Here is a 26,711-nt window from a genome sequence, read left to right on the forward strand (position 1 = left end):
CTCAGTTTGGGAAGGACCTTGAGACGCTGGAGCACATCCAGAGGAGGCACCGAGGCTGGAGAGGGGCTGGGAACACAAACCCAGTGGGGAATGACTGAGGGAGCTGGGGGTGCTCAGCCTGGAGAAAAGGAGACTCAGGGGTGACCTTATCGCTCTCTACAACTTCCTGAAAGGTGGCTGGAGCCAGGTGGGGGTTGGTCTCTTTCTCCAGGCAACTACTGACAGAATGAGAGGACACAGTCTTTAGCTGAGCTAAGGGAAATAGAGGCTGGGTGTTAGGAAAAAATTTTTTATGGATAGAGAGATAAAGTACTGGAATGGTCTGCCCGGGGAGGTGGTGGAGTCAACATCCCTGGATGTGTTTTAGAAAAAGATTGGATGTGGCACTCGGTGCCATGGTTTAGTTGATGTGCTATTAGGGCATATTAGGGCATGGGTTGGACTCGATGACCTTAAAGATCTCTTCCAACCTCGTGATTCTGTGAGGGTGAAACCTGGGAAGTGATTGATGATAGCTGAATGATCTAATGAGTTAATCCAGTCCACTAACTGATTTGCAGGATATGGAGCCAGAAGTTTGAATACACTGTGAATCCAAACTTCAGCTGCCTAGCCAAAGAGAAAATGGGCTTAATGGAAAATGCAACTTTGATACGCTAGCTGTATTTCAGTCTGGCAGTTTCCTAGTAAACTAAAAGTGCATTTGATGCAGTTGTGTTGTCTTTGGGAGAGTAATTCATTATCCTACTGATAACTTGCTAAGTATTATTAGAAAAATTGTGGGAATGGGGGGGTTCTGGAGTTCTCAAATTATTTTTAAGAACCCCCTTCACTCCCTGCTTCAACTTACATGGTTTGCTATTAGTATGTTTACTACAAAAATACATTCTAAATACTTTAAGTGATGGAGTCTCTTTCTCTAAAGTTGTGAGGAAGAATTTGGATTTAAATTTAAAAAATAAATTATACTTTTTTTATGGAAGTGCTGCATGCAGTTAGGAGGGTTAAAAAGTCAGTGAATCCTTTGTGAATAGCTCCTGTATTGGATCCAGAACTAACTGCAGGTTTTTTTCATGTGCTACATGGATGATTGCCCAGTGCAGTGTCAGAGTTGTGACTCTGAGTACCACTCAGGGCAGCAAGGGAGAGAGGGAGCACACAGAGATGAAATTGGAAAGTTTCAAGGTGTTCAAGAAAATAAAATTAAGCAAAAGCAATTATTTGTACTCTTGTTCTGTTCTCAGGAGCACTGTCCTGCAGGCTCCCGGGGAACTCAAAATTTGATCCTCGTTCTTGATTCCTGATGCAGCTTAGCCATGCTGCTGTACTTTGAAAATGGGGTGCAGCTGTTCAGTATCCAGTGTCAAGATAGTAGATTGTTTCATCATCCTTGGTGGGCTTACTACTGGAAAGGAGGATTTGTGGCAGCTGGAAACAATACGCCTCTAGTTTTTAAAACATTTGGAAATTTTCCCCTTAATTTTTTACATTAAATAGGGGAATTCAAATCCATCATTCTCTGTGAGCAGATTGATGCTGTAATTTACTTCCGTTCCCTCTCTCATGTCATGTCAAATTTTTGTGGATTTATGTATTCCTTTCTAATCTTGGATGGTAAGAGAGGCACCTTATCTGTGGGAAGGTGGTGGTGGGTGACATAGACAAGCAGAAAATAAAATTGATGAAATAAAGGGTTTCAGATGAGGGAAACATACAGGGAAACTTTGAAAGGTAATTAATTAACCTCTTTACTTTGCACATAAATTAAAGTGAGCATATAATCGTTAAAATCAGTTTAAAATGCTTCTCCTCTAATTCAGCACTATTTAACTGAAATAGAAATTCTTGCTTAGAAGAGCTGGATCATTAAGATCAACCCTGTAATGTGCATTAATCCAGCTGATTTTTTTTCCCTTGTTTTCTTTTTCTTCAGAACTTACTCTGGTACCTTTTAGGCTTGGGAGCAGTGCCTCTTCACAGAGAGAGCACAGGGCAGGTTGGAACTAGTCCAGTTTGGCTGTTTGGACAGGGAAAAGGAATCTGCAGGGGGGTCCATGCTCAGTGTGTCAGAGTTTGGGAAGCTCAAAGCATTTCCTGAGTCCAAGGAGGTTGCTGTGGAAATATGCAGCTGGAGGCAGGCCAAGGTGTTGCTGCTGAATTGGTGATAAAAATCTTCCTGTGCAGTAGGAAACAACAGTCCAGCTCTAATACACCACCCTTTAGCTCTGCTTCTCCAAACCCATTAATTTCCAGCTGTGGAATTCTCCACAAAAACTTAATTTTGTAGGTCTTTTTGTGAAACAGCATGGATATCAGCTCTGTTTCTATACAAAGGCAGATTTCAAGAAATGCAGTCAGCTAACTCCATTTTCCAGAGTGTTGTTTTGAACGCTGGCAGATTTGTTATAACTAGAATTAAGTGTTTTAAAATAGTGAGCAGAAACAAAATTTGTGTTAATTTGTCAAAGTTCAGGAAGTTGAAATACTGAAAAACAAGTAATGAAATTGAAACAAATAGTTTTCATTTTATTTGGCTGCCAGAGGAGTCCTTGAGATGGGAGGCAAATTTAAGTCTTGGGCACCATTATAGCAATGTGATTTTCATGTGTGAGATAACATGTTTTGTGACAAATGAGTAGAAATTATGAGAAGGCATCTATAACTCCACAGAACAGGTACCTGGATGGGGATTTATTTGTTTTGCCCATGAGTAAGTGCTTGCACTCAACCAGTTCAACTTTTCTTTATTGTTTCTAAAATGAGCTACTTCTCCCTGATGAAACATGACCTGCTAGTTAATAATGTAGCAAGTGAAATATGTACTGAATATGATACACAAGGTATTCAGAATAGTGAATGAAAGGAAGCAATTGTTGCACATTGCAAGAGCAGTAATTGGAAGGGACTGTTGATTGATTTTTCTCTAAAGACAAGGTTAAATAGCATTGTGAAAGTTGCCTCTCTGATTTAGAGTGAATTTTGATCAAAATGACAAGCTAGCTTAGAATTTCCCGTGGAAGTTCCATGGCACAAAGCCAGGAAGCTGTATTTTCAATACACAGACCTGCTTTATTATGGTTTTAGGGTGGTTTCTTTGTAGTAAGTATTTTGGATTTCCACGAGAAGAGATTTTTTTTTTCTACGAGGAGAGATTTTAGCCATGCAAACTATATGTGATGTTTCCATTTTCCAAGCTCAATGAAACTGCACTGTTTCATCACTCCCTTAAAATCTGAAATAGCAGATTAGGATCAGTACAGGGACATCTGCATGTTTATATATAACTTGCTAGAAACTGGATTATGGGCATTTTAGATCTCATATACAAGACCACAGAATGACTCATCTTTCAAATGAGAGACAAGGCATATTCTCTACAGTTCTAGGTAGAACATTAGTTCTTAATGGTGCATGGTCACCCTAGGTAGTCTGTGTAGCCCAGATACATTGTCTGTGAACCTGTCCACAGGTATTGAATGCATGTAAGTCCCCAGGTACTCAGGAAAGCTATACAAAATAGTACTTTGACAACATTCTCCAGCATAAATGGGATTTTAAACTAACAACTATAAAATACTCAAAGACATGAGCACATCTGCTGGATGGTTGCAATAGCTTGTAAGAAGGACTATGATCAATCTCAGTTGTGCTCAGTTGTAGATAAAAACAGGTGTTTGAATCTGCTGAAGGGGGAGCTTTGGAGTGAGTTTGATGAGAGCAAACAGTGTTACAGTATGTGCTTGAAATAGTTGGTAGGTTCACATCTTCACATCTTATTAGTCTTATTAGGTGTGTGATTTTGCTGCATTGGCCTGAATAGTGTGTGCCATGAGACTGTGGATTTAAGCTTCTTGCCAGCCAGTCCAGAGTTTTGGAGTACACAGTGCCCATACTATTCCTAACTAATCAGCATAGCCCCAGCCTGTTACCTGGATGTGTCTTGGGGACAAGAAAAGTTGAATTATCAGGAAAGGTAGCTAAATACTTGTCTTCAAATTTTTCTTCTTGTTATTAAACTTTCTGGTCTTACAGCCTTCATTTCAATAGAATTTTACAGTTGACATTTCAGTTGTTTGGCCATTCCCACAAGGTTGTGAGGATTACTCACTTTGCAGCATTTGTCCGCAGTTTCTTGCAACTTCATCTGAGAGTACTTGGCTTTGGGGACTTTGAGTTATTTCTCTCAAGAGTGAATTTTCAGCATGGAGACACTAAGTTTAATTCTCTGGCAGGATATGGGTTCATATCTCTATTTCTGTCTGACATCTCTCCTTCAAATAACCTTTGGTTTGTTTTCCTCAGACATTTTTGTATCTGTTGCTTCTCTTAAACTGAAAAGATTCTGAAATCTTTGGACTCCATATCTGAGTATTCATCTCTTGTGTAAATGTTAAATCAGTTTAAGCTCTATATTTGTCCATGAATCTGTGTCTTCTTAAAAATACATCTTCACCCACAGTTCTTCCTGCTTTGGAAAGCTGTGCACAGAGCTTCTGACACTTTTTTTATCACTTCCATACCTTCTTCCCTGTGTCACTCTCTGTGCCTAGACAGGCTCTTTATCACTTCTGTTCATTCTTTAATCTGCTGCACAGTAAGGTCATCTTTCTATTCCTTCTCACTGCTCAGCAGCTTCAGGTAGCATGCACAAGCACAGCACCACAAGTGGGAATGGAGAGAAGGGGGGCTGCTTTTCCAGAATCCATATAATCTCAGAGTTAAAGATGGATGTCTTAGCTGGATGCTGGAGATCACTTCCTGTTTTGGCACTGTATTATTGTGCAGAGCAGGAAAGTACATAGGAATTCATGTCTTAGCCTTCAGTGCTCTGCCATCACTGTGCATACTTTCAAGTTCCCTTCAGCTGCTGATCCTTTCTTTCTTTTTCTTTCTTGGTAATCAATAACCTGCCTGAAGGCATATATCCATTAGGTTTTACTAATTAATATAATTTGCAATAGACTTCATATTTTTGCAAAATCTGGCATGTAAGCTGAGAAACTTCATAAAACCAGGCAGATGTCTCTTTTTTCTTACTTGTTTTCAGTCAGTTGCATGTTCTGGATCTGTGTTCTCCATGTGTATGTTCTGACCTCTGCTCTGTGGTTCTTTTCCTCTGTTTTCTCCTCTGGTGGAGTAACAATAGCAACAGGGCAGGAACGTTGTCAATTTTTTTTTCCTTAAGTTTTGCAGTCATGTCTGGGGATTGGTTATTCATAGAAACATAGAAATCTGAACACCCTTATCAGGAACATTATCTACTGCCTACAATTCCTATTTAATGGTGCATCCTGATGGTGTTCACTTGAGAGGATCTTCCTTAGAGTAGTCAGAGTTGCCTTCAGAACATAGCACCAAGGTCTTTTGGCTTGGGATACATCTCCAGTGCAAGAAATGAAAACATGTGTCATTCTAAACTGATGGTTTTTTTGCTCTTTTTCTTTCCCTGTAGCCTCGTCACGTGTTCAACATGCTGAAGAAGTATGTGCGTGCTGAGCAGAAGGACAGGCAGCACACTCTCAAACACTTCGAACACGTCCGCATGGTAGACCCAAAGAAAGCTGCCCAGATCAGATCTCAGGTAATCCCCACTGATGGTTAGGGAGGTTGTGGTGGTTCATAACTACTGTGAAATTTCTGTCAACCTATTTTTTTATAAAATACCCAACTCCTCTCCATGGACAGCTTTAAATGCAATCAGAAACAATCTGTTTTCCACCAGAAGATTAAGGCAAAGTGATAGAGTAATGTAAGTACGATTTTTCTTCTGAGAAGAACTGAATGCAGGTTTTTTGTCTATCTGGACTATGAGTCAGTCATGGGCATGTTCTGAGGAGCCTTCCAGAGCATTAATGCTGAGAGCCTTTGTTAGTGCTTTGGTAAACAGTACCTCTGGAAAAACATCAGTATTAGATTTAGCAACAGCTCATGCTTGTGCTTCTCTCAGCTGAAGTGGCAGAACCAGAAGTGGTGTAGCTAGCTGACTGTGACCAACCTTTCTATAGTCATTGCAGAGGCACTTGTAATGTCTATAAATGTGATTACTGCGATGCACTTGAGTTTAATGTGTTCTTTTAAAACAGACACTGTCCTTCATGGCATTTAACTGCTGAATGTCACTATAGTCCTCAATGCATATGTTTTGGAACGTCTTTTATCTTGTCTTCATAAATTATAGAGGGCAAGAAAGCAGAGTGAAAACACCCAAGATTGAAGATGTATTTGGCTTTCAAAACAGCAATTAAAATTGGAGTCACAATGGATAAGCTGTAAAAACAGTGTGCTGGAATCTGTGGAATCTGCTGCTGTTCCCTCTGTAAGATTCAGTGGCAGGCACAGTTCCAGCCACAATATTTTAATTGACTGACATCACTAAAAGAAAAATCAAAACCATGTGCCTCCCTGAATGGCAGATTAGATTTTCAAATATCTGTTTCAGCCAAATGTGTACATTGAGATCATGCTGTCTTGAAATTGCTGAAGTGAGAAATGTGCACTTCTAAAAGTCTTCTGCAGTAACTATTGTCTTTGCCTTGTCTTAAGCATCTATCATAACTTTTTTTTTCCAAGTCTCATTGGGTTATTAAATAACAAAAATCAGTGAAATTTTGCAGGGTGCAGGTTGTGTGGCAGCACTAGTGAGGAATAGAAACGGACATATAAATACAAGAAGTGCAGTGTATTGTCTAACGTGTCATTGTAAGAATGAATATTGATGTAGCATCTCTGAGTCTAGAATTGGTCAGATGGTTGGGGAAATGTGGCCTGGAAGTTCTGTTTGTGAAATGTTTTTCAGTGGAAAATGAAAAACAAAATATTTCGTTCAATAACATAAATATTTAGATTTGAAGAAATCATGCTGCTGTTTCATTAAAATTGCTGTCTGCAACTCATTTTACTTGTTAGGCCTAATTATCTTGTCAGTCTTCTAAGATGCACCTCAATTTCTCCTTCTAGTGAAGAAAGGTGCTACTTGTGAAGAGTATGAAGAGTAGCCTGGGGGAGTACATATCATGTGATGTCATAACTCAACCCATTACAGTGTGAGGGCACTTGAGGCAATAAGAGCTGTAATCGAATGAGAGGATGCAGTAATGCTTCTGGGTGGAAATATTTTCGTTTGCAGCTGAAATGTTTGCAATTTGTAAATGCTACCTTTTTTTTTCTTTTTCTTTGGAGAGCTGTTTCTTTTTGCAGTTTTTGGACTAGGAAATAAATAAATAAATCCAAACGCCTGAAACATTTTGATGCAGCAATCGCTGTGTCTCACTTGGTTTACATGTTATGTGAAAACTTATGACTATGGGCAAATGTAAACTTTGCTGAAAGAAGAATGAAGCTGTGGATTTCTGCCACAATAGCTGCTTGTGTGCATGTTCTGCCCCACAGCAAATGTAAACCCCTACTTTAAATTACCGCATTTCCATGGGATTTCAGGTGACTATGGAAGAGCATCGAGAATGGTATTTTTTAGCAGCTATAGAAGAGAGGTGAGTTTTGTAATAGGTTTGACAGTTTTGATACATAGAGCATATTGAAGTCTTATACCTGCACAAGTGAAAATGGTCTTGCTTCCTATAATCTATGAAATTTGTGATAATGTCAAATTATCCATAGTATTCCCCTCCTTCGAACACTTTTGTTTCCATAGGTTATGACACATCTACGTGTGATATACGAACGCATGAACCAGTCTCTCTCCTTCCTCTACAATGTGCCTGCTGTGGCAGAGGAGATCCAGGATGAAGTTGGTATGCAAACTACTAATGTAGAAAAAGACGTATATTTCTGTGATAAGAAATTACCACCAAAAGCAAAAATACATCGTCTCACTTTTCCTTTTGATATATTATCTCAGTTGAAAAATAGAAGTGTAAACCTGGCAACATGCTTAAATTTTGAATTAAATTGTAATGGACCCTTGGAAGACAAATCCTCTATAACCCATGCAGTGGTGTCATCATGCTGTAAATGTCTTCCCTGAAATATGTTAATTTATGTTTGGAGCCTTCCATGCTATAGGGATGCAGCAATTGACAATGAGATTTAGGCAAACCCTATCCTTTGGCTATTTAGTTTACCTGGTAAGTATTTGCATGATATAGTCTATTTGGAAATCCCACAGCTTAAAAATTGGTTGCAGAAGCAAGCATCTGAGAAAAGTGTAGGTATCAACTTGGCAGTATCCTAGTGGTCATGCATTTTACTTCTTGGTTAGTTATCAAATTGATATCTCTGCTCCTCCCATTTTTTTCCAGCATACAAGCTGGACTGTGGATGAATCCAGTAGCAGACCTATGCTTGCCTCTTCCCTGAGAGCTGTAAGGGCAGATAGCTGTGAGGGAGAATGGCCTTTCCTTCCATCCAGATTCCTGCCCTTGGCTGTGGCATTGCTGCAGCACAGGGATCTCCAGTACAGCACTCACACTTTGCCTTTTGCTGTACTGCAGCAAGGCAACTGCACTCAGTTTTGGACATCACGTTGCTGATGTTTGTCTTTAAGAAAAATAACAGATGGTTAAATGTGAAGGTCAGAGATGGGACAGTCATTTTTGGAGCAGTTTTTTGCTCAAGTTGTGGCAGTAAATGGCAGTTAATAAATTAGTTTCACTAGTAAACAGGTTCAGCTGAATAAATAAGTCACTGATTTCTTCAAAACACGAGGAAAGGAGGTGTGTTACTGCAGTAAGGATTAGGATGCATTTAAGACACAGAGAGGGATGGACAGGGAATAGTGGTGGATTCATTTGCCCAAAGTATCAATTATGATGGAGATATGCTTCTGCTTGAGAGGGCTGGAGATGAGATCAAGAAATAGTGGAAGGGACTGGGAGGCAGCCAAAAGATAACTGGTTAGTAATTGTCCTTAACTGTCCTTAACTGAGTAATTTCTATGCTCCACAATTATAAGGCACAATCAGCAGTCTCAGTCTGTGGATGTAGAGTCATTCAGGGAGGAACAACATCTTATTGATAATTTGAAAGCATATCATTTCTGTAGAAAGAAGATGTCAGTACTGTGAGGTCTTTGAGATGCTCAGTTAGTTTACTTTTTGCACTGCTATCATTCCCTTGGGGTTTTTGCTTCAAATTTCAATTTCTTCTATTCTTAGTCTTGTTAATGCTTGTTGCTGAGGACATTCTTGTAAATTTTGTTCTCCTTTCTGTGTACTGAAGTGGAACAAGAATTCCAGAATATTTGAAGTGGCATGAGACCAAAAGTCTAGTAACTGCTGAGTGGTTTACAGGAATCTGACTCCTCAAATGTAATACTGATTTTAAAGGGCAGAAAGGAGCCTAAAATTACTAAGGTATTATTTCCTAATAAGTTGAGCGCAGCTAAGAAATCATAAAGAAAATGTTTGTTACAGTCTCTTGAGCAGTTTTTCCTTACCTTGATTTTTTTTACTTTTTGTGGTTTAGGCTGTGCTAAAAACTGTTCAATACATTGCAAAGTTTAAAACAATTAAAACGAAGTTCTCATAATTGGGAGTTAGTAAGCAGCACAAATTAAAGTACTGTCTTCTGGGTAAAATATCAGATCTAGATAAAATAGTTTTCCATAATGCAATGCCTTTCAGTATCAGTGTTCTTCTTGTTGATAATATTTTCTGTATACTTTGTTTTACATGTTGGTTTTAATGAAAGTTTGTAGAGTTTATTCCCATGTGTTCAAGAAGACAGTATCCTTCTAGCTTTGAGCCTTCTAGCTCTGATCAGCCTGTTTAAAATTCTCTTCTGAAATTATTCAATTTCTTAGTCTCTGTATTCTTCCTAAACCTATGGAGAAGGGACATCTATTACAGCTACAAAATCTGTGGAGAAGTAAACTTCTAATAAAACTTCACTTTGTAGCATTACCAAGAAGCATTACAACTCTCATTAAAAGGACAGATGTTTGATTAAATACCTTTTGTTGGAACCATTGACTTAGAAAGTCTGAGTCAGTAGAAAATTTGAAAAATAAACGAGGTAGGAACATCTCACACAGAGAGTCTGACTAATCAATTACATATAAGGAGATACGGTTGAAAATAGTTAGAGTTCATTTTCTTTCTTGATTATAGTTTTAGTTTCTAGTTCCACTCTTCTGTAGAGTTCTTCATTATAGTTTTAGTTTCTAGTTCCACTCTAGCTGTAGAGTTCTTCATGAGAAGTTTTTACCTTGAGGAATGGATAATCTTTGCTTTAGATAACAGAGCTCTGACAAAGGTTGTTTTTCCCTGAATCGAACAAGTAGCTCTATAAGCAGCAGTACAAATGAGATCTAGTTTGTAATGAATTTGTCCCATGGGTGTTATTCTTCTTACATATAATGTGGTGCTGTTTTTCACTCTGTTTTTCCTATTGTTAAAAGATATTGTGACCTATTTTTGCTCAGTTAATCAAATAAATCACAGCCTAGCTGTTGGACATTTGGAGTTTCCTTAAAATACAGACCATGTTGGAAGTTTCTACCTTAAAAGGCAGGCTTACAGCCATTGTTATAATGTGCAAAATCCAAAATAAAAAATCCAGCTTCTGTGCTTAAAACAGGCTCTTATGTCTTTTAAGAGAAGCCTTTTCTTGTTATTTTCTAAGTCCAGCAAAAGATGATGGTAGGAATTTAGGGTAAAATTTAACAGAGTTTAGTCCTTACCTGCAGGTGTCCATCAGCATCTGATGTCCACCAACTTTAACAGTGGGTGTCGTAGGAGCATATAGATAGTTGGAAGACTCACAGCACTCCAGAGGGTAGAAAACAGCACTTAAATTAAGTGAGGGCTTTCATACTAAGCTTTTGACCAATGTGTAATGTGCAAATGTCCCATAAGGATTTCAGCCACTGTAATGTAGCAGCAAATTCTAGATGTGTGAGAAAGGATATTGCTGGCTGCCTCTTGTTCATGTTGGGACAGAGGAAAAGGAGCCAGTCTGAGAGCTGCAGAAAGAGGTCACCTGACCATGGTTGCTCTGAAAAAGCTTGGAGGAATAAGCAGGTCATTTGGGTAGGAGGCTGGCATTCTGGCTGCAAATGATTTCACAAGGGACAGTGATGCAAATGTATTAAAAAAGAGGTCGCTCTTGGCAATTGATGTAGTTCTTGGTGATAAATGGAGTTTCTTATGAGCAGGAGTATGCCCCATGAAGAGGAGAGTGGCACAAAAAGAAATCTGAGCAGATTATTTGCCTGCCTGGGTATTTGTACTCACCTTTTCTCTCTGATAAATCTCAGATACTATTTAACATGTATGGAAACCCAGAAAAAGCAAGAGTAGGCTTTAAGCGAAATCAGCAGTTCCTTCGAGCACGTCCTGCTTTAAATCCTTATTTGATTAGATTGCTTATCCATCTATGTAAAAGGCAATTTATTGCAGAGAGTGGCATAGCAGGCACAGCTTCTGAATCAGAAACCACGTCAGAGCTTTGTGCATCAGTCATGTGGGTAGGCAGTGATCTGAATTTTTAATTCTGTGTTTGCTGCTTGTTTCCAAATTGATGTCCTCAGCTTCAACTTTTCTTGCCCACCACTGAGGAAATATTAAGCCCTGTAGTAGTACCACAGCTGTATTGTACCTAAGCTCAGAAGCATTCAGTTATGAGCAATAAGTAAAAGAATATTATTTCAACTGTCCCTTGACAAATAAAATCAAACTACTGTTATTTTATTATTCTGTTCCACTCTGCCTGTCCTGTTGTTCTGCAGCATTTTTTGGATACCACACACACATTACTTGTCTAGAAGAGAAGGCAAACCCAGGCTGACCCCAAATCAGTGCCTGCTTTCAGATATATATAGTGTACTGTGGGTCAGGTGCTATTTTAAACATTTGTGTGCTCCAACTTAGCATGACAAAATTTGAAACAAGAGACATTTGCCTCTTGACATTTGCCTTTCAAGTTCCTTTGAAGATTTTTGTAAGTGTTTTTAGAAGCAGCTGCAGACTCAAGACATCTGAAGACTTCCTTTCTTTTGACACTTCCTCTTTAATCATCAGGCCCAATACCTGTCTGAGTGGAGGGCAAAGTTAGTGCTACCTCAGCTGGTTCTGGTCTTTTGGCATTTATTAGACAGATATTTGATTTTTTTTTTTTTTTACCTTGTAATTTTGACCTGTAGTCAATCCACAGCCTTTCTGCATTTCTTGCCATGAGTTGAATTAGGATGTTGTTTCCCATCCTTCTGTGGTATCCTCCTTAAGAGGTTTAATGGTGTTTGTTTCTTGCCACAGACTGACAGTTTAAAACCTCAACCAGAGTGGTCTGGGGACTGATACTGCAAAACCAAAACATGCTCTTGGAGGCTTTGCAAAAGCAAATTCTGTGTCTTGTCCTGTTTGGTGCTATTTCTTTTGTGATTGTTTTCTTCATCCACTCCCTTAAAATACCATCCTCTCCCTTAAAATATTCCATGTTTTGAATATGTAATTAGTAGTGTCTGTCAGACTGCAATGGGACTTCTCAGTGTCCTTTTTTTCTGTTACTCTTCCTTATTGTTCTGTATTAAAATTTATCTGATGGGAAGAATTCCACCTTCAAAAATGTTAAAGATGTAGAAGCAATACTTAGGATTTCTGAACCTTTATTTGAAGTTAGGTATCAGAATAATAAAGGGTAGTTGACTTACATTGATTGTGTCAAAAGCTTGTTTAAAGCTTTTCAAGAGTATTGTAATGGGATCATGCAGAATGGTCTAGTTCATATCAAGTAAGAACAGTAATTATGTTCTAACTCAATTTGAGTATGTTAGACTAGAAAATTCTTGAAATTGCTTTTTGTTTGTAGAGTGGCAGCTCTAGGCTGCTTAATAGGAACCAGTTCTAGTCTTCCTCTAAAACTAGAGGCAAAAGTACTGGTAGCATCTGATTGGTGCTATAATGTCATACATCAGAGTCCTTATAATGCCTTAACTTTTTTTTTCTGGTAAAATAAAACAGCGTTGTTGAGGCATGGGTAAATGCATTAGTACTCCATGATTTATCTGCACTGAGACAAACCATGTTCAGTGAACTGGCATAGAGAAAATAAAGAATAGTCACCAGTTGTGCTCATCATCAGGGCAGTTGGGTTTTGCACTAGTTGATGAGTGTGCTTCATCCAGACAATGTAAATAGAGTGAGCATTTGCAGTAGTTGCAAAAACCCATAGCTGGGGAAAGTTGGACAATTTCTGTTCAGTGTTATACTTTCTGCCATTCTGGAGATCAGTGGAATTGTCATTTTTAAATTGCCCCAGGCACTTGGCTAGTACTGTGTAGGGGAGTGTTCAATATTGGATACAACGAAACATCATCATCTTTGCCAAAGCAGAAGTATTGAATTTCCACCCTCCTCTCTTTAAAACCAGCACAATTTTTCTGTGACAGCAAGTATTCTGTTGAGATTTGTTGATATCTACAACACAGAGAAACTTCTCAGCAAACTTTAAAACAGTTTGTGGAAGTAGGACAATAGTATGTAGGTCTTACCAAAGGTTCTGTAAAACCTGCCTTCAAGTTTTAAATAGCCTGTTTGGTGTGTCTGGGTTGTATCATACAAGCCCATGTTCCTGCCCTTCTGCTCTGCCCTTTGTGCCCCATAAGTGTAATGCAATTGGAACAAGCAGTCAAAAGCAGCCTCCAGAGAATGTGTATTTGCACAGGTATGCTGAAGTGACTTCCAGCACTAACTACGTCTGTGTTTCCTCCCCATAATTGATTTGACATACTTATGTGTATCCAGTAACTTCAGCCTTTCAAAGAAAAATTTGAATTTTCTGTGAAGTGGCTATTTACCTTTAATATTCTCCCTTGAAGGCCTATAGCATTCAGTCAAAAGGATGGTTTGTTAGGATTCTAGCAAAATACATATTGTTGAATCAGTGGTTAAAAATAGCAGAGTCTTCCACAAAAGCAAATGAATTCTGTGTTAAACTTTCCACAGCAACATTGAGATAGATTTTGTATGCTTAAATATTGACATATGGCCCAGGTGGAGAGCCTGATGAGCAATTAAGACCTTTTCCACCCAAGGACATTAGTTTTTAAAACAATTTTGACTAATGTATGTATATATATATATATATATATATATAGGCACACACTCTGAAGCTTTTTTTTTCCCCAAGTGTTGTTTTTTACTTTCATCATCACAAGCCTGTGGCCTTTACTAAGCTATCCATTTTGCCACTTTGTTGTCTCTATAAAATATTCTTACAGTTATTCAAATACCATAAACAATAAGATACCATTTATTGGAGCAAGGTGATGTATGATGTTTATATAGGGAATCAGCCAGTGTCACAGAAGCACAGAATGCCTGAGGTTGGACAGAACCTCTGGAGGACATCTGCTCCATTTCCTCTGCTAAAGCAAGGCCACCCAGAGCCAATTGCTAGTGTTTGGTCACCCTCACAATGAAAAAGCATTTTTAAGAGATTCAGCGCTCTCTGCTAGTAAGATATGACTTTTGCTTCAGTGTAGGAGAGAAGGAAAAAATCCTGGAAGTAAATCCAACATTTTCTTTCTCTAAGCATCTCTTATTTTTTGTCAAGATTATTTAACTGTCAAAGAAAATTAGGTGGAGAATTGTAGATGATTAAAATAGATATAAATGCACATCACTGACACTGATGTTCTGAAGTGCTTTCATTAGCAATGTACTATATCCTCCCCATCTTTTTATAGCTAAATGGGCTATTGTGTACTATCATGGGCACTAATGTTCTCCAGAAAAGACATGAATCCTGATTTTTGTGTGCACAAGCCCTCTTTCCATCTTATAAATATTGTGAACACGACTTCAGTCAGTAAAAGAGCCAGTTTCCTCCAGGTTGCACAGATACTGGGAAAAAGGATAAATTGCTTCAGGTGGCTTTGGATTGAGGTGGCTTTTTCTTAAAGGAAAGATATGGGACATCTTGTTTTCCAGTTCAGAAATATAGTCAGAATAAAAAGTTAATAGAAGTGACTAAGTTTATTAAGAGAATATTTTCCTTTGGTTTAGAATAATACTGTTCTGTTTCACTTGCACCTTTAAAAAATCTGGTCTCATGATCCACGTGTTAGAACTGAAAACTGATAATAATCGTGGACCTGTAAATTATAAACGAAGTCATTTTTAAATTTTCTGAGCATCTGCTATTTCAGTGAGTATTTAAATCTTTCACTCTAAATAATTCATGTATTTGCAGGAGAGGTTTAAAGGTGTTGCCTTGGCTTTTTTCAGGAGCTGATGGTGAGGGCACTCTGCCCTGCGTTGGTAGACCCTTCTTGACGACCTTATTCTGTGACCTTTCCATTACTTTAGCTGGAAGTATGTTTTTGTAGACACTTCTCTTTTAATAGAAAGTTGCCATCCCCACTACAGATCCCACAGGGAGTTCATGATCATGAACCACTCTGGGCTCACAGTGACAACAGGTGGAGACTGAGACAGTGTCCACTCAACAACTTTTTTTGATACCCTTCTGGAAGAATCTACAGTAACCTTGTGCACAATGGAAAAAAATGCATTAGACTTTGAATAATTGTCCAGTTATTGGTTGTATTTTTTTCCATTTTTTCTTGCTTTATTGGATGCATGTGGATTTGATCAGGATTTTCTTCTTAATCACCAGTTATTTTCTGGTGTCATGAATACAACAGATTGGGAAATTCTGTCTTGGAGAGCCTTGTTTCTCCAAGGAGTAGGGTTACAATTGTATGAAAATGGTGAATTTAAAGGAGTGTGTATATTATTTAAATTGGCATACTGGATATATTTGCTTTTAAGAAGCATTATAGGTCAGGATTACCTTATAGCTACAGATTTGCTCATAAACATCTTGTTGAATTATTTCCTGTTCTTTTGTGTCTTCAGTGAAAAGTCTAAAGCCAAGCATTCAGTTTTGAGATGATGCAGATAAAGCATGTAGTGATACCAACATGTTCTCTTTAAAGGCCGAACCAACATGTTCTTTTTTAAGACTTTTTTTTAAGCCTGCTTTTAGTTAGAAGCAGAATGGCATCTCAGCCTTTTTCATTAGTATTTCCTGATAATTGCTTCTAGTGTTATGCTTTAAGGAGCTCATATGTTCGTTCATCATGTGCCAAATTTAAGAATTTTTTTTTTTTTTTTGATAGATAACCAAAGTCTGAAAATGTCTTCCAGTTGTCCAGCTTTCAGATATGATCTGAGAGCAGGTGACTTTCCAAATGCATAGCTCCAGTCAGAGGGGAAGTTCTGACTTTATACAATGTTGCCTGCTTACAGAAATCTCATTATACTGAGCTATTGGAGATTTTTTCAATAAACTGAATATATGTGTGATTTTTTTCATAAATATGCCATCCTAAATCAAGTTCATTGTGTCAATGTCCACGACTACTGAAGCAGCCCAAAATTGTGGGATCACAAACACTCCAACATCTTCTGCTTCATTTGTGCTGTCGAATGATGGATTTTCTTTCCCAAGTTAACATATTTTGGAAACACAGTTGTGTCATTCTGTGTGATTCACTCTAAGATCAGATTCCTAGTAGGAGGTCTTGGACTGTGAAAGAAACAAAGGAATCATCCTAATTCTTACCTGCTGGCAAATTGCAAGTCTCCATTGACAACCAGTTACAGACTGGTTATAGTAGCACAAGGTAATATAGTTTTATATGTAATATATTACAGTGCTAGTATGTCAGTCTCTGGATTGTTTTCCAAAGGGATTTAAACACTAAAGTCTGCAATCACTGTGGGCAGGTATCCTGAGGGGGATGGCAAAATAAGTCTCTAATGCCAATGGTGTACTAAATTTTGTTTTGAAGCATAGCTTGCTTTCCAGAAGTGAAGAGGGAAAATTCACAGCTGTTTATAATGGTCAAGAGTGTCTGTGGTGTTCTTCTATGGCAAGTTGTTACTGTTGGGATAAAAAAGGAAAATATTACAGAGGATATGTGATTTTACAGAATGGTTGGGTTGATGGAGATGTTGCAGTAATGTTCTGTCAGTTCCCATGCACATGGGATTACAAATGATCTTTCATCAATGCCGCTTTCTCCTGCTTGTGATTCTCATATACCCAACTTGACTGAAAAATTCATTTTTCTGAATAGTGGTGCCTGGGCAGGGTTCCAGTTCTTGCTCTGTTCTGCTTCCTTCTTTAGATCATGTGTATGAAAAACAGCCTAAAAGGCATCAGAACTGGCCACATCCCACTTCATAGATATATTTGGTAAATTAAATAAATGCATCTCTTTAGATACTCTGGCAACCTAGGATTTATCTGGCATATCAAACACTAAAACTTCAGTTAATAAATAGGCAAAATATTTGTTATCTGGAGCAAGCACTGCACAATTCAGTTCTGTAAATTTGGATTTAAATTTAAAAATATTCTCTTTTGAGCAAGGGTATCAACTGCTGATGCCTGTTTTGGGCTTACCTAGAAACAGAGGCCAGACAAAGTTAAAAGGATAAAAGCAGATATATTTCATGAAGGCCTTCAGGTAATTAAGGGCAGACAAAGCCTCCCCAAGGGGCTACATCCAAAATGGATGATGGTCACGAGGTTGTCAGACAGATATAAGTTTGGTCTGTTAGCATATCAGGTGTTAATCCTCCAATTACAGCTTCAGGTAATGAAGTCATATTCCCCCAGTTTGCTCCCCTCTCCCCCAATTCACTTTTGTTTATACTTTTGGGGGCCTGAGGCAGATGGTGTCCTTGGATCTCAGGCCTAGAAGAATTGCTTTGTCTGACCAAAATATGAAGAGAGTTAGCTAGCACTCTGTATGGACTTCAGAGTTATACACTAATGCAGTACAGGATATAAAACATACAAAAGCTAAAATCTTAAAGCATCAGTGCAACAAGTTCATGTTCAGATTTTTTATATTTTTTTATAGATTATTGAGTGCTTCCAGGATGACAAAAATTGTTGTGGTATTCACAATCTGAGCTTGAGAAGTGTTTGTAGAAAATGATAGGTAACTGACTTGTTTCAGGTGTCAGAAAGTGGTAGTTTTAGGTCCTACTGCAGTTTTAAATTGTATGGTGTATTGTAAGTTTGGCAAGTAACTTTAATTATTTTTCTCAGTAAATAAGACCAAAAAATAATTGATAAATAAAGTAAATAATTATTTTCAGAAAATTAGACAATAAAATTTGGTAGCAGGATTTCATAAAAATGTTTTTTGCCAAGTAGTTTCACTTATAAGCCTTATCAGGTCCTTAAGAGGGAAAGGTACTTGGCTTTTTTCACTTTACACAAGCCTGAGCAGGAATAATGATTGCTGATTCATCTGACTGTAATATCAGTGACAATTGGTCAGGCTGTTTATTTATTTTAATTTAGACTCTTCAGCCTATTTTAAAGCACTTAATGATATGTTAATTCAGAATTAAATGTGGAGTTTAAATTTAAATTGGAGAGTTTGTCACAGTGCCTTCTGTGGATCAGGATGATGATATATATGTTCTGGTTTGTGGTATAATTTCAATTCAATTTTTTCCCCAAGTATTTTTTAATATTATCTTGTCTACCTTCATGTTGGATTGTTTCCATGTCTTACTTGGAGAGGACCTGTCTAATTTAACCAAATTGAAGGAGGAGGGGATGAGAGGAAGGGAAAGAGAGAACAGAAATTAGCAAAAAGGCATGTTGTGAAAGGGAAGAGCAGGGTCTCTCATTTCTGTTAAATAACTCCCAGAGATGACACAAGCTTCAATACTCTCTGCTTTGAAGTGAGGAGGAAATGCAGTTATTAATCAGATGACTGGCTGTTAAATACCAAAAAAAATATTAATGTCCACTTAGCCACAGCCATATGTTGAGATTTAATTTTAGTTAATAGATGGTTTGTGTAGTTGGCAGATAATTATCGATCTGCAGTAATTAAAGTTTCTGTCACTGAAGGCAAAGAGTGTCATATTAGGCTTCTAGGAAAATTAGACAAAATTTCAGAGCATGAGTTTCATAGCAGGCTGATTAAGTGGTGTGAAAATTGTCATGAACCTTTGCTCAGAGTGCTCGGTGATTGTGTACGAAACGAAATTTGCATTGAAGTCCATCCCTAAGGAAAAGACACTGAGGTCACTTCGAAATCAGTCATTACTTGGTGAGAAGTTTATATCCTGAACTAGATTACCCAAGCTTTAAACACTGAATTTTCCTGAATTGGATTACCCAAGCTTCAAAGACCCTTCTGTACCAGAAAACCTGTGATTTACCTGCACAAAGACAATGTCTCTGTACATCACTTAAACATCTTTGGGAGTTTTAATGATAAAGACAACATGTCTGCAAGGTAGATTTAACTGAAACATTATTCCATGTGCCAGCTGACAGGAGGAAACTTCCTTGGGTTGTTTTTATGATGTGATTCAGGGAACAGCAAAATCTACATGTGCTGAAATAGAAGGAGCAAGAAATGGGAAAGAAATGGAAGTGATAAAGTTGTGGGTTTTTTTAATTTAGTAGAAGCATGTTCTTTTTACCATGGTTCTAATTATTGCAGCTATTCTCAAGTTCAAATGTCTATTTTTTCCAAAGTTTGTTTTTTTTTCCAAAGTTAGGTTTTCTTAGCCATCAAGGTGTTGTCTAAGGCAATGGGATGCTTATTCTCATGTTAACTTCTAGAAAAAATATTTTAGGTCAACTGTTTCATGATACCTTAAATGTTCATTTTCTGAGAATTTAAAAAGGGCAAACTTTTCAACTTATTGAACAAGGTTTTCATACACATAGGAAATTTCTGAAAAATGGAGGGTTTTGGCTGCTATTTGCTCTTACCTAGTGGTGGTATCTCTGAAGGACAGAAAATAAGAACTATGAAATGCTTTTTTCCATGGTTCTTGCTCTTTCTGTCTCCCTTTAGCCATGGGGGAGAGACACATTGCACTGAAAGAGGTTCCAGATAGAGAGACCTGTGGCATAATTTCACAGGCTGTCGAGGAGGTGAGAAGAAAACTTAGATCTGGTGGTGTGGTCACATTTCTCTGTCAGTCTGGATCTGAGCACTGAAGGTTGGGCTCATTTCCAGTATTTCACAGGAGTGATCTACCATATCACTCCTCTCTCATCATCCTCAAAGCATGCAGGCAACAAAGGCACTTCTCCACCCTCCAGCAGGCAGTTCACTTTCAGTAACATTCTCATCAGTCTCTCTACATTATATTTGATTTGTCCTATACAAATGAATTAGTTCAGCGCTGAATACCACAGAATTGTGTTTTGTAGCTTGATAATGCTATAATTATGACTCATGGCAGTATGCAACATGATGATCATACAGTGTTTGATTCAGCAAAACATCTAAAAATAACAAAATACTTGAAATTCAGTGGAGCTTCACTCTTTGTGGTAACGCACAGGAGGTCTTGTTTTCATATTTACCAGTTTGGGAGAGTTTTGATTCATACAGCTGACAAGATACAGACATTCAAAGTTAGTTCAAACCTGACTGCATTACATCAGTGCAGCTGTTTTAGAAAATAACATTAAATTAGCCCATAAAGTAAGCATACTATTGAAAGCTGCAGCTAAATATGTTACCTCTTACCACATGCACCATAATAAATAATTGTGTCGGTGTTCTTAGTGAATCCTAATTGTGACATACAACATGTGCATCATTTAAATTGCCTTCAGCCTGGATTAAGGTAGTTATGTGTGCCAGTGCAAATGAAGCTGTTGCTGTGACTCAATTGCTCTGTAATTTGTGCTGTTAAGAAGAACAGGGAGGTTGCTGACACTTTTTAGTTTTGTCATTTTGAAAGCACGTGCTCAAAAGCAAGTAACTTTGGGGAAAACACATGTTCAGTTCAGACTGAATGGTCACTGATGATAAGTGAGGCAATAAGACTGCATTTGTACAAGTTTATTTGAGCTGATTCCAAGGCCATCTCTGTTGGATCAAATATATGTTCTACCATGTAAATGGCATTTTACAAAGGAAGTTAGATGTTGGGTCAAAACTATGGCATATAATTTGGTGGTATTTTAACTAGTCGTAATTAGAGGTGTTTTGGGTACACTTCATTTCTAATCTGGTTTAAGAAGTTCTTTCCTAGAACTCCACAATTACAATTGCCAATTTAAAGGCTGCTTTTCAACTAAATTCAATAATTTTGGCACATAATAGTGATTGCAGAGCTTTTCAAGGAGATGGGCTCCTTGAAAACACAACAAATGTTATAATTATTTTTGGAAATTTTAAACAAACTATGAACTAAATAAAAATTATGGTTTGAAAGATAGCTAATGGGTTGTTGGCACTCCAGGACAGCAAGAGAAGCTGTTCCATATAAAATTCTTGTCATTATAGCTGTGCCAGTTAAGGGCTGGGAAGTATGTCCCAGAGTTCAGCATTGGAAACAATGTTGTGTGGCAGTAAAATTAGACAAGGTTTTAACATAACATGGGTTTGCCACTCAGAGACTCCATCAATTTTGTTGGGATTTGTCATGATGTCTTTTCTAGCACAGTGCTCTCTGCAAAGATTTGCAAATAGAACTGTGGTCTTGGGGCATTGTAGACAAATAGCTTCTAACAATACAGTATCTACCAGAAGATTTTGTAGTAAATTTTATTTCTTTTCTTCAGCTCTTTCTTTGCTTTTGGCTCCATTTGCCTCTTTGTGGGATAAGAAAATAGTCTTGAAAGTAATTTGAATTGGTATTACACTTTTATCCAGTTCCCCAAACATACTTGACTTCAATTTTTCTAGATGCTGTTGTTGAGGACTATTGATCTATGAGGAGGCCTGCAATGAGTCCAAGAATTAGTGAAACTTGCTTAACTGCTATGAGAAGTCCAAGAAACATTTTATTAAAATACTAGAAGTGAGCCTGTCTCTCATCCTGAAAAAGATAAAGTTTGGGTGCCTGAAGGCGAATTTTGAGTGTCTGGAGGAGAAGCAGCAATTGTGTGCCCTCACACCAAATTCAGAGCTGGTGGGAGGTCTGAGGTCTCAACTGAGTGTGGGCTTTTCCTAAGGGCATGGTTGCTTTTGAGCATGTGCTCTCAGAGGGACAGAAAGATTTGCCATCCTCTTCATTTTTCTCCATGGCAAGGCTTAGCAGAATGCTACGAGGAGATAATAAGCCAAGCAAAAAACATTTTTTATAGGAAGATTCTCAGAGTGTTTTTGTCCTGTTGGTTTGATGTGAGATGAAATTTTGAGAAGTAACCTAGGATCTCTCTATTTTCAGCACCTAATGATAAGATATTCATAGTACAAATAAATCCCCTGAAACAGTGTGGAATGCACATCCTAGCCTCCAGCTCTGTCTGTACTCACTGCTTATTTAGGGATTTGTCTTTTGCACAGTGGGGGAGTTGAGTTGGCAGCTGCAGATGGAGGAAACACTGTGTCAATGAATGGATGTGTGGCTTTCCATTAGCGTAACTGATGGTTCAAGTAGCCATCGATACTTGGAACAAAATCAACCCTGAAAAATTGATCTTGGACTTTGCCAGTAGTATCAATAACTGGAAATCCTAAGGCAAACTTTTTATTTAGCAGTTTAACGGTTGAAGCAATTGTTTGTGAATCATTTACTCAATGCAGACACAGCTGCTTCAGTGTGATGGATTCCAGCAGTTTCTATGCCAGGCACTTCCAATTTCTCACTGTCATTCAGTGTCTGATTCATCCGGTCAGATGGGCTTGACTCATGTAGCCATTGTCTCCCTGTTTGTAGAATGGATGTGATCATAATCTGCTGGCTGTAGTATCTGTCTGCCTCACTTGAGCTATTGTGCAGGTCAGTTCCTTTCCATGCTGTCCACCACAGCTGGGTGGAAAACAATGGAGCTGGCAACGATGTGCTCCCACTTGGGTAGCCTTGAGAGAGACTTTGTGTGTGATCACTCCCAGCCCTCGGAAATTTGGCTATAATGATGGTGTCTTCAAGGGAGTTTGGAACCCTTCTCTGTCAGCCTGGCAGGCATAGTCATGCCTGAACCGTGGCCTCTCCTGAGTTCTGTAGCAATCCTGGTGCTGCTCCTGCACTGCCAGAGCTCAGGTGCTTCTTTCCCCTCTGTGTACCATTTGTCCCTTTCCAAGGGCAGGAGCTGTCTGCAGGTGACACTGAGTAGGTCAGCAGCAGAATATGGACAGGAGTTGTACAGGACAGGCACTGCCAGGGCAAAGGAGTGCCTGGGGCACAGCTCCTGCAGCTCCTCCAGCCACAGCTCCACCATCCCCTGCCACTGCTGCCTGAGCTCCAGGTCTCTACAGTTGCCCCACACCATCCTCTGGAGATGGGAAGAACAGCAGGGATAAGGAGAGCTGTGCCCCAAAACCATTCCAGTGCCCAGGTTTTGAAAGGTCTGTGGTAACAAAGATGCTCAGTACTGTAACACTCTCTTGTGTGGTCCATGATGGTACTGTGGTCCATGGTAGTAATGTTCTGAGCTGCTGTCATCTGTGGCACGCTGCAAGGTACATGGACACCTCCCTCAGGCCACTAAAATCCAGCTCTTTTTTGTAAAGTCTTTTCATCCATATCTAATGAAAATTAACATGGCATGTGATAATGTCTGCTCAAAATACCAAGGTACTTCACCTGTCTCTTCTGATGAAAGGATGTGGTTTAATTTGAAAAAGGAGTAGTCTAAGTGCAGTTTGGAGACAAAATCAGATTTAACTTCAATGCTGAAGATTTAGTAGGTGTCATGAAATAGTAGTGGTTTCAGTAAAATGAACAGAAAAGAAAAACAATTCAGAGTAATTGACATAGGCTTTCTATACTGTCCTAGTAAGTCATTGTAATGGGCAAATTAAATCACAGAATTAAATTTTGTATTCACATTAGTCTTACCATCTGCTCAAGTAATTACTGTTTAAACTGGAAAATTTATTTTAAAATGTTATTTGGTAAGATTCAGAACCCGTATTTGCCCCAGAGCTGAGGTTGCATTCTTTTTATTTTTGATGTTCTGAATTCAGTGTTATGGGAATAGGGTGGCAGAGAATTTCATCAGCTATCTCAAGGTGGCCTTTGAGAGATGAATTACAGAGCACAGCCCTACTGCATCATCCCTGATAGAGGCACTGAAGCAGTGGCACCTCTAATGCTCCTGGGGTGGTCAGGGTCCTTTCTGAGGGTACTGCATGGTTACATTGTACTTCTGTGTTATGAAGCTTCGTGGTGTAAAGCTGGGAGAAACAGAACATTCAAAAGATTTTCCTGAGGTTTTCTAAAGCTGTGGTGTGTGTAGAAACTTAGATGCCCCTTATCACTGATATTACTAGGAAATGAATGAGCACTGGAGTGGCATAAAGAGTTTAGCAGCAGGATGGTGATTCATGTCCCTGACTTGCTACGTGGTAGAGATGTGGGTGTCAAGTAGTGATAGTCAGGGGGTCTTTAATGAAGTGCAGAGAAGACAGTCCTAATAAAAGCTGTTGTGTCATCAGCTGCCATGTGTGTTCTCATGTGGTCGCTTGCACTCTACTACAGTCTCCTATTTTGAACTATTTAACTCTCTGGCACTTGCTCACTATTGGTGCCTTATTAGCAATTATTGGTCTGCATTGCAATTTCTTGCTTGAATGTGCTCTTGTGCAGCAGGTTCCCTCAAAATACTTGCAAATAGTATGTTTTTCCTACAAAAACAGATGTCAGTGAAGCAGGGGGGATCAAGAATGGAATTGTAGAATGTTTTGGTTGGAAGGAACCTTTGAAGATCATCTAGTCCAGCCCTCTCTGCAATGAGCAAGGACATCTTCAACTAGAACAGCTTGGTCAGAGCTCTGTCCAGCCTGGCCTTGAATGCTGCCAGGCACAGGGCATCTACCACCACCCTCCTTGTAAAAAATTTCTCTTAGATCTTACGTAAATTTACTCTCCTTCAGTTAAAAACCATCACCCCGTGTCCTCTTGCTAAAGGCCCTGATAACAAGTTTGGCCCTTCTTTCTTATAGGCCCCCTCTAAGTATTGAAAGGCCACAGTAAGGTTTTCTAGGACCTTTCTCTTCTTCAGGCTGAACAGCCCCAGCCTGTCTTCATAGCAGGGGTACTTCAGCCTTCTGATCAACTCTGTGGCCCTCTGGACTCACTCCAAGAAGTCTATGTCTTTTCTGTGCTGAGAGTAGAGGAACTTTGATGTGAGAAGGGAGTAGGAATAATGAAGCACACGCAACCTCCGAGCTTATTTTTAACACAGAGTTGAACTGTCTGTCCTATACACCTGATGGAACTGAAAAGTGCTTTGATTTTTCTCACCTTGCTTCAAGAAGAAGAACTCCACAACATAGATGTGTTATAGTAAACCCAATTTAATACAGTGACTGTTGTGGAGATTTAGGATTTAAGAGTTGTGATGAGCTTTGGCAGTGAGCATTTAAGAGGAAGGACAAATCACAAAGACATTCCTTCCTTTGGATCTCTCACCAGTTGACTTATAGAAGCATGTTGAGATGAAGGGAATAGTTTTGTGCTTCCTTTCAAAGTGGTTGGGAAGAGCCAAGGAGTATATATAGTAGCACAGATCTATGATCTGTTATGTAGTGGAAATGTGGGTAGGAAACAATATTGAGCAGCTGTGGTTGATGTTTCAAAAAATTGCCTTAGCTGCAGTGCTTATCATGGGGTTTTGACTATTCTGAGCCTATTTTTATTTATTGTAGGAAAACAGAATCTCACAACAGAGAATTCTTACTTGAGTAGCATTGAAAATTAGTCTTCAGATATGCTGGCTCTTTCACATAGTCTCTGCATTGAAATTTCCTTGCAGATGAATTACTTCAGAAAGAACAAAACTACTCTGATGATGTTTTGGCCAATATGATCAGCGAACCCAGAATCAGCTACGGAAATGATGCTCTTATGCCTTCATTGACGGAAACAAAGACTACAGTTGAACTTCTTCCAGTGGATGGAGACTTCAGCCTAGATGACCTTCAGCCATGGCATCCCTTTGGAGTTGATTCTGTTCCAGCCAATACTGAAAATGAAGGTGAGTACAATAGGGGGAGAAACCACAGGACTTTGTGAGCTGAGCTGCGTGGTTTCTGTTCACATTATTCTCTGAAAATTAATATTTTTCTTATAAGTAAGCATAAGTGGGACAGAGGTTCTGAAATGTACATTTGGAACTGGTCTGCTGTGTCAGTTGTGTCTCTTTGATGGAATAGAAAGGCCTGACTAAAATCTGTAATTTAGACACACAATAAATTTCAGAGTTTACTTGCCTTTGGAAACAAACCATAATAAAGTCTAGGAGATTATGAGTAACAGTCTTATAAGATACATGACGATGACTGCAGGAAGATAGATAAGCTGTTAGATTTGTGCCATGATGAAATGAGTGTTTTATTTAAGGTAGAGCTTTTTATTTGCTGGCATGAAAATTATTACAGTTCCAGCATAATCCTAGCAGACAGATAATGTTATTTCACTCCCTACACTACACTGGTTTTCTGGAATGTACTGCAGAAATGCTTCTACATGCACATCTGTTCAACTTGGCTAGTGAAAATGTTTTTCCTGAGGAGTATTATATGTTGTTCATGGGATACTTCAATGAAGTGACTGCATGCTATTTGAATAATCCATATAGAACCTGGAATTGGTAGTTCACTTAGATGTTGGAGCCAGTAAATCAGAAACCTGAGGGACTTCAGTCATGTCATTCATGTTCCTCCTCTTGCCTTTGTTGTCCTTTCTTCAACTGCACTGTTACTAGTGCTAAGTTAATCACATCAGTAAAAGGTTGATACTGCCAAGCCGCAGTACATACAGAGCCTGGAACTGCAGAAGTCTTCTCAGGCA

The 26,711-nt window shown here is 38.7% G+C and overlaps 1 protein-coding gene across 1 annotated transcript in view; it reads left to right on the forward strand.

The window, feature by feature from the left end:
* Window positions 1–26,711, forward strand: part of APP (amyloid beta precursor protein) — a 193,833-nt gene that overhangs the window by 143,784 nt on the left and 23,338 nt on the right. Inside the window, exons 11-13 of the mRNA XM_084201337.1 lie at window positions 5,453–5,581; window positions 7,652–7,751; window positions 25,675–25,896. Of these exons, the coding sequence (XP_084057463.1) occupies window positions 5,453–5,581; window positions 7,652–7,751; window positions 25,675–25,896 (451 nt within the window). The remainder of the gene's footprint in view (window positions 1–5,452; window positions 5,582–7,651; window positions 7,752–25,674; window positions 25,897–26,711) is intronic.

The sequence above is a fragment of the Fringilla coelebs genome, assembly GCF_963513975.1.
Source record: "Fringilla coelebs genome assembly, chromosome: 2".
Lineage (NCBI taxonomy): Eukaryota > Metazoa > Chordata > Aves > Passeriformes > Fringillidae > Fringilla > Fringilla coelebs.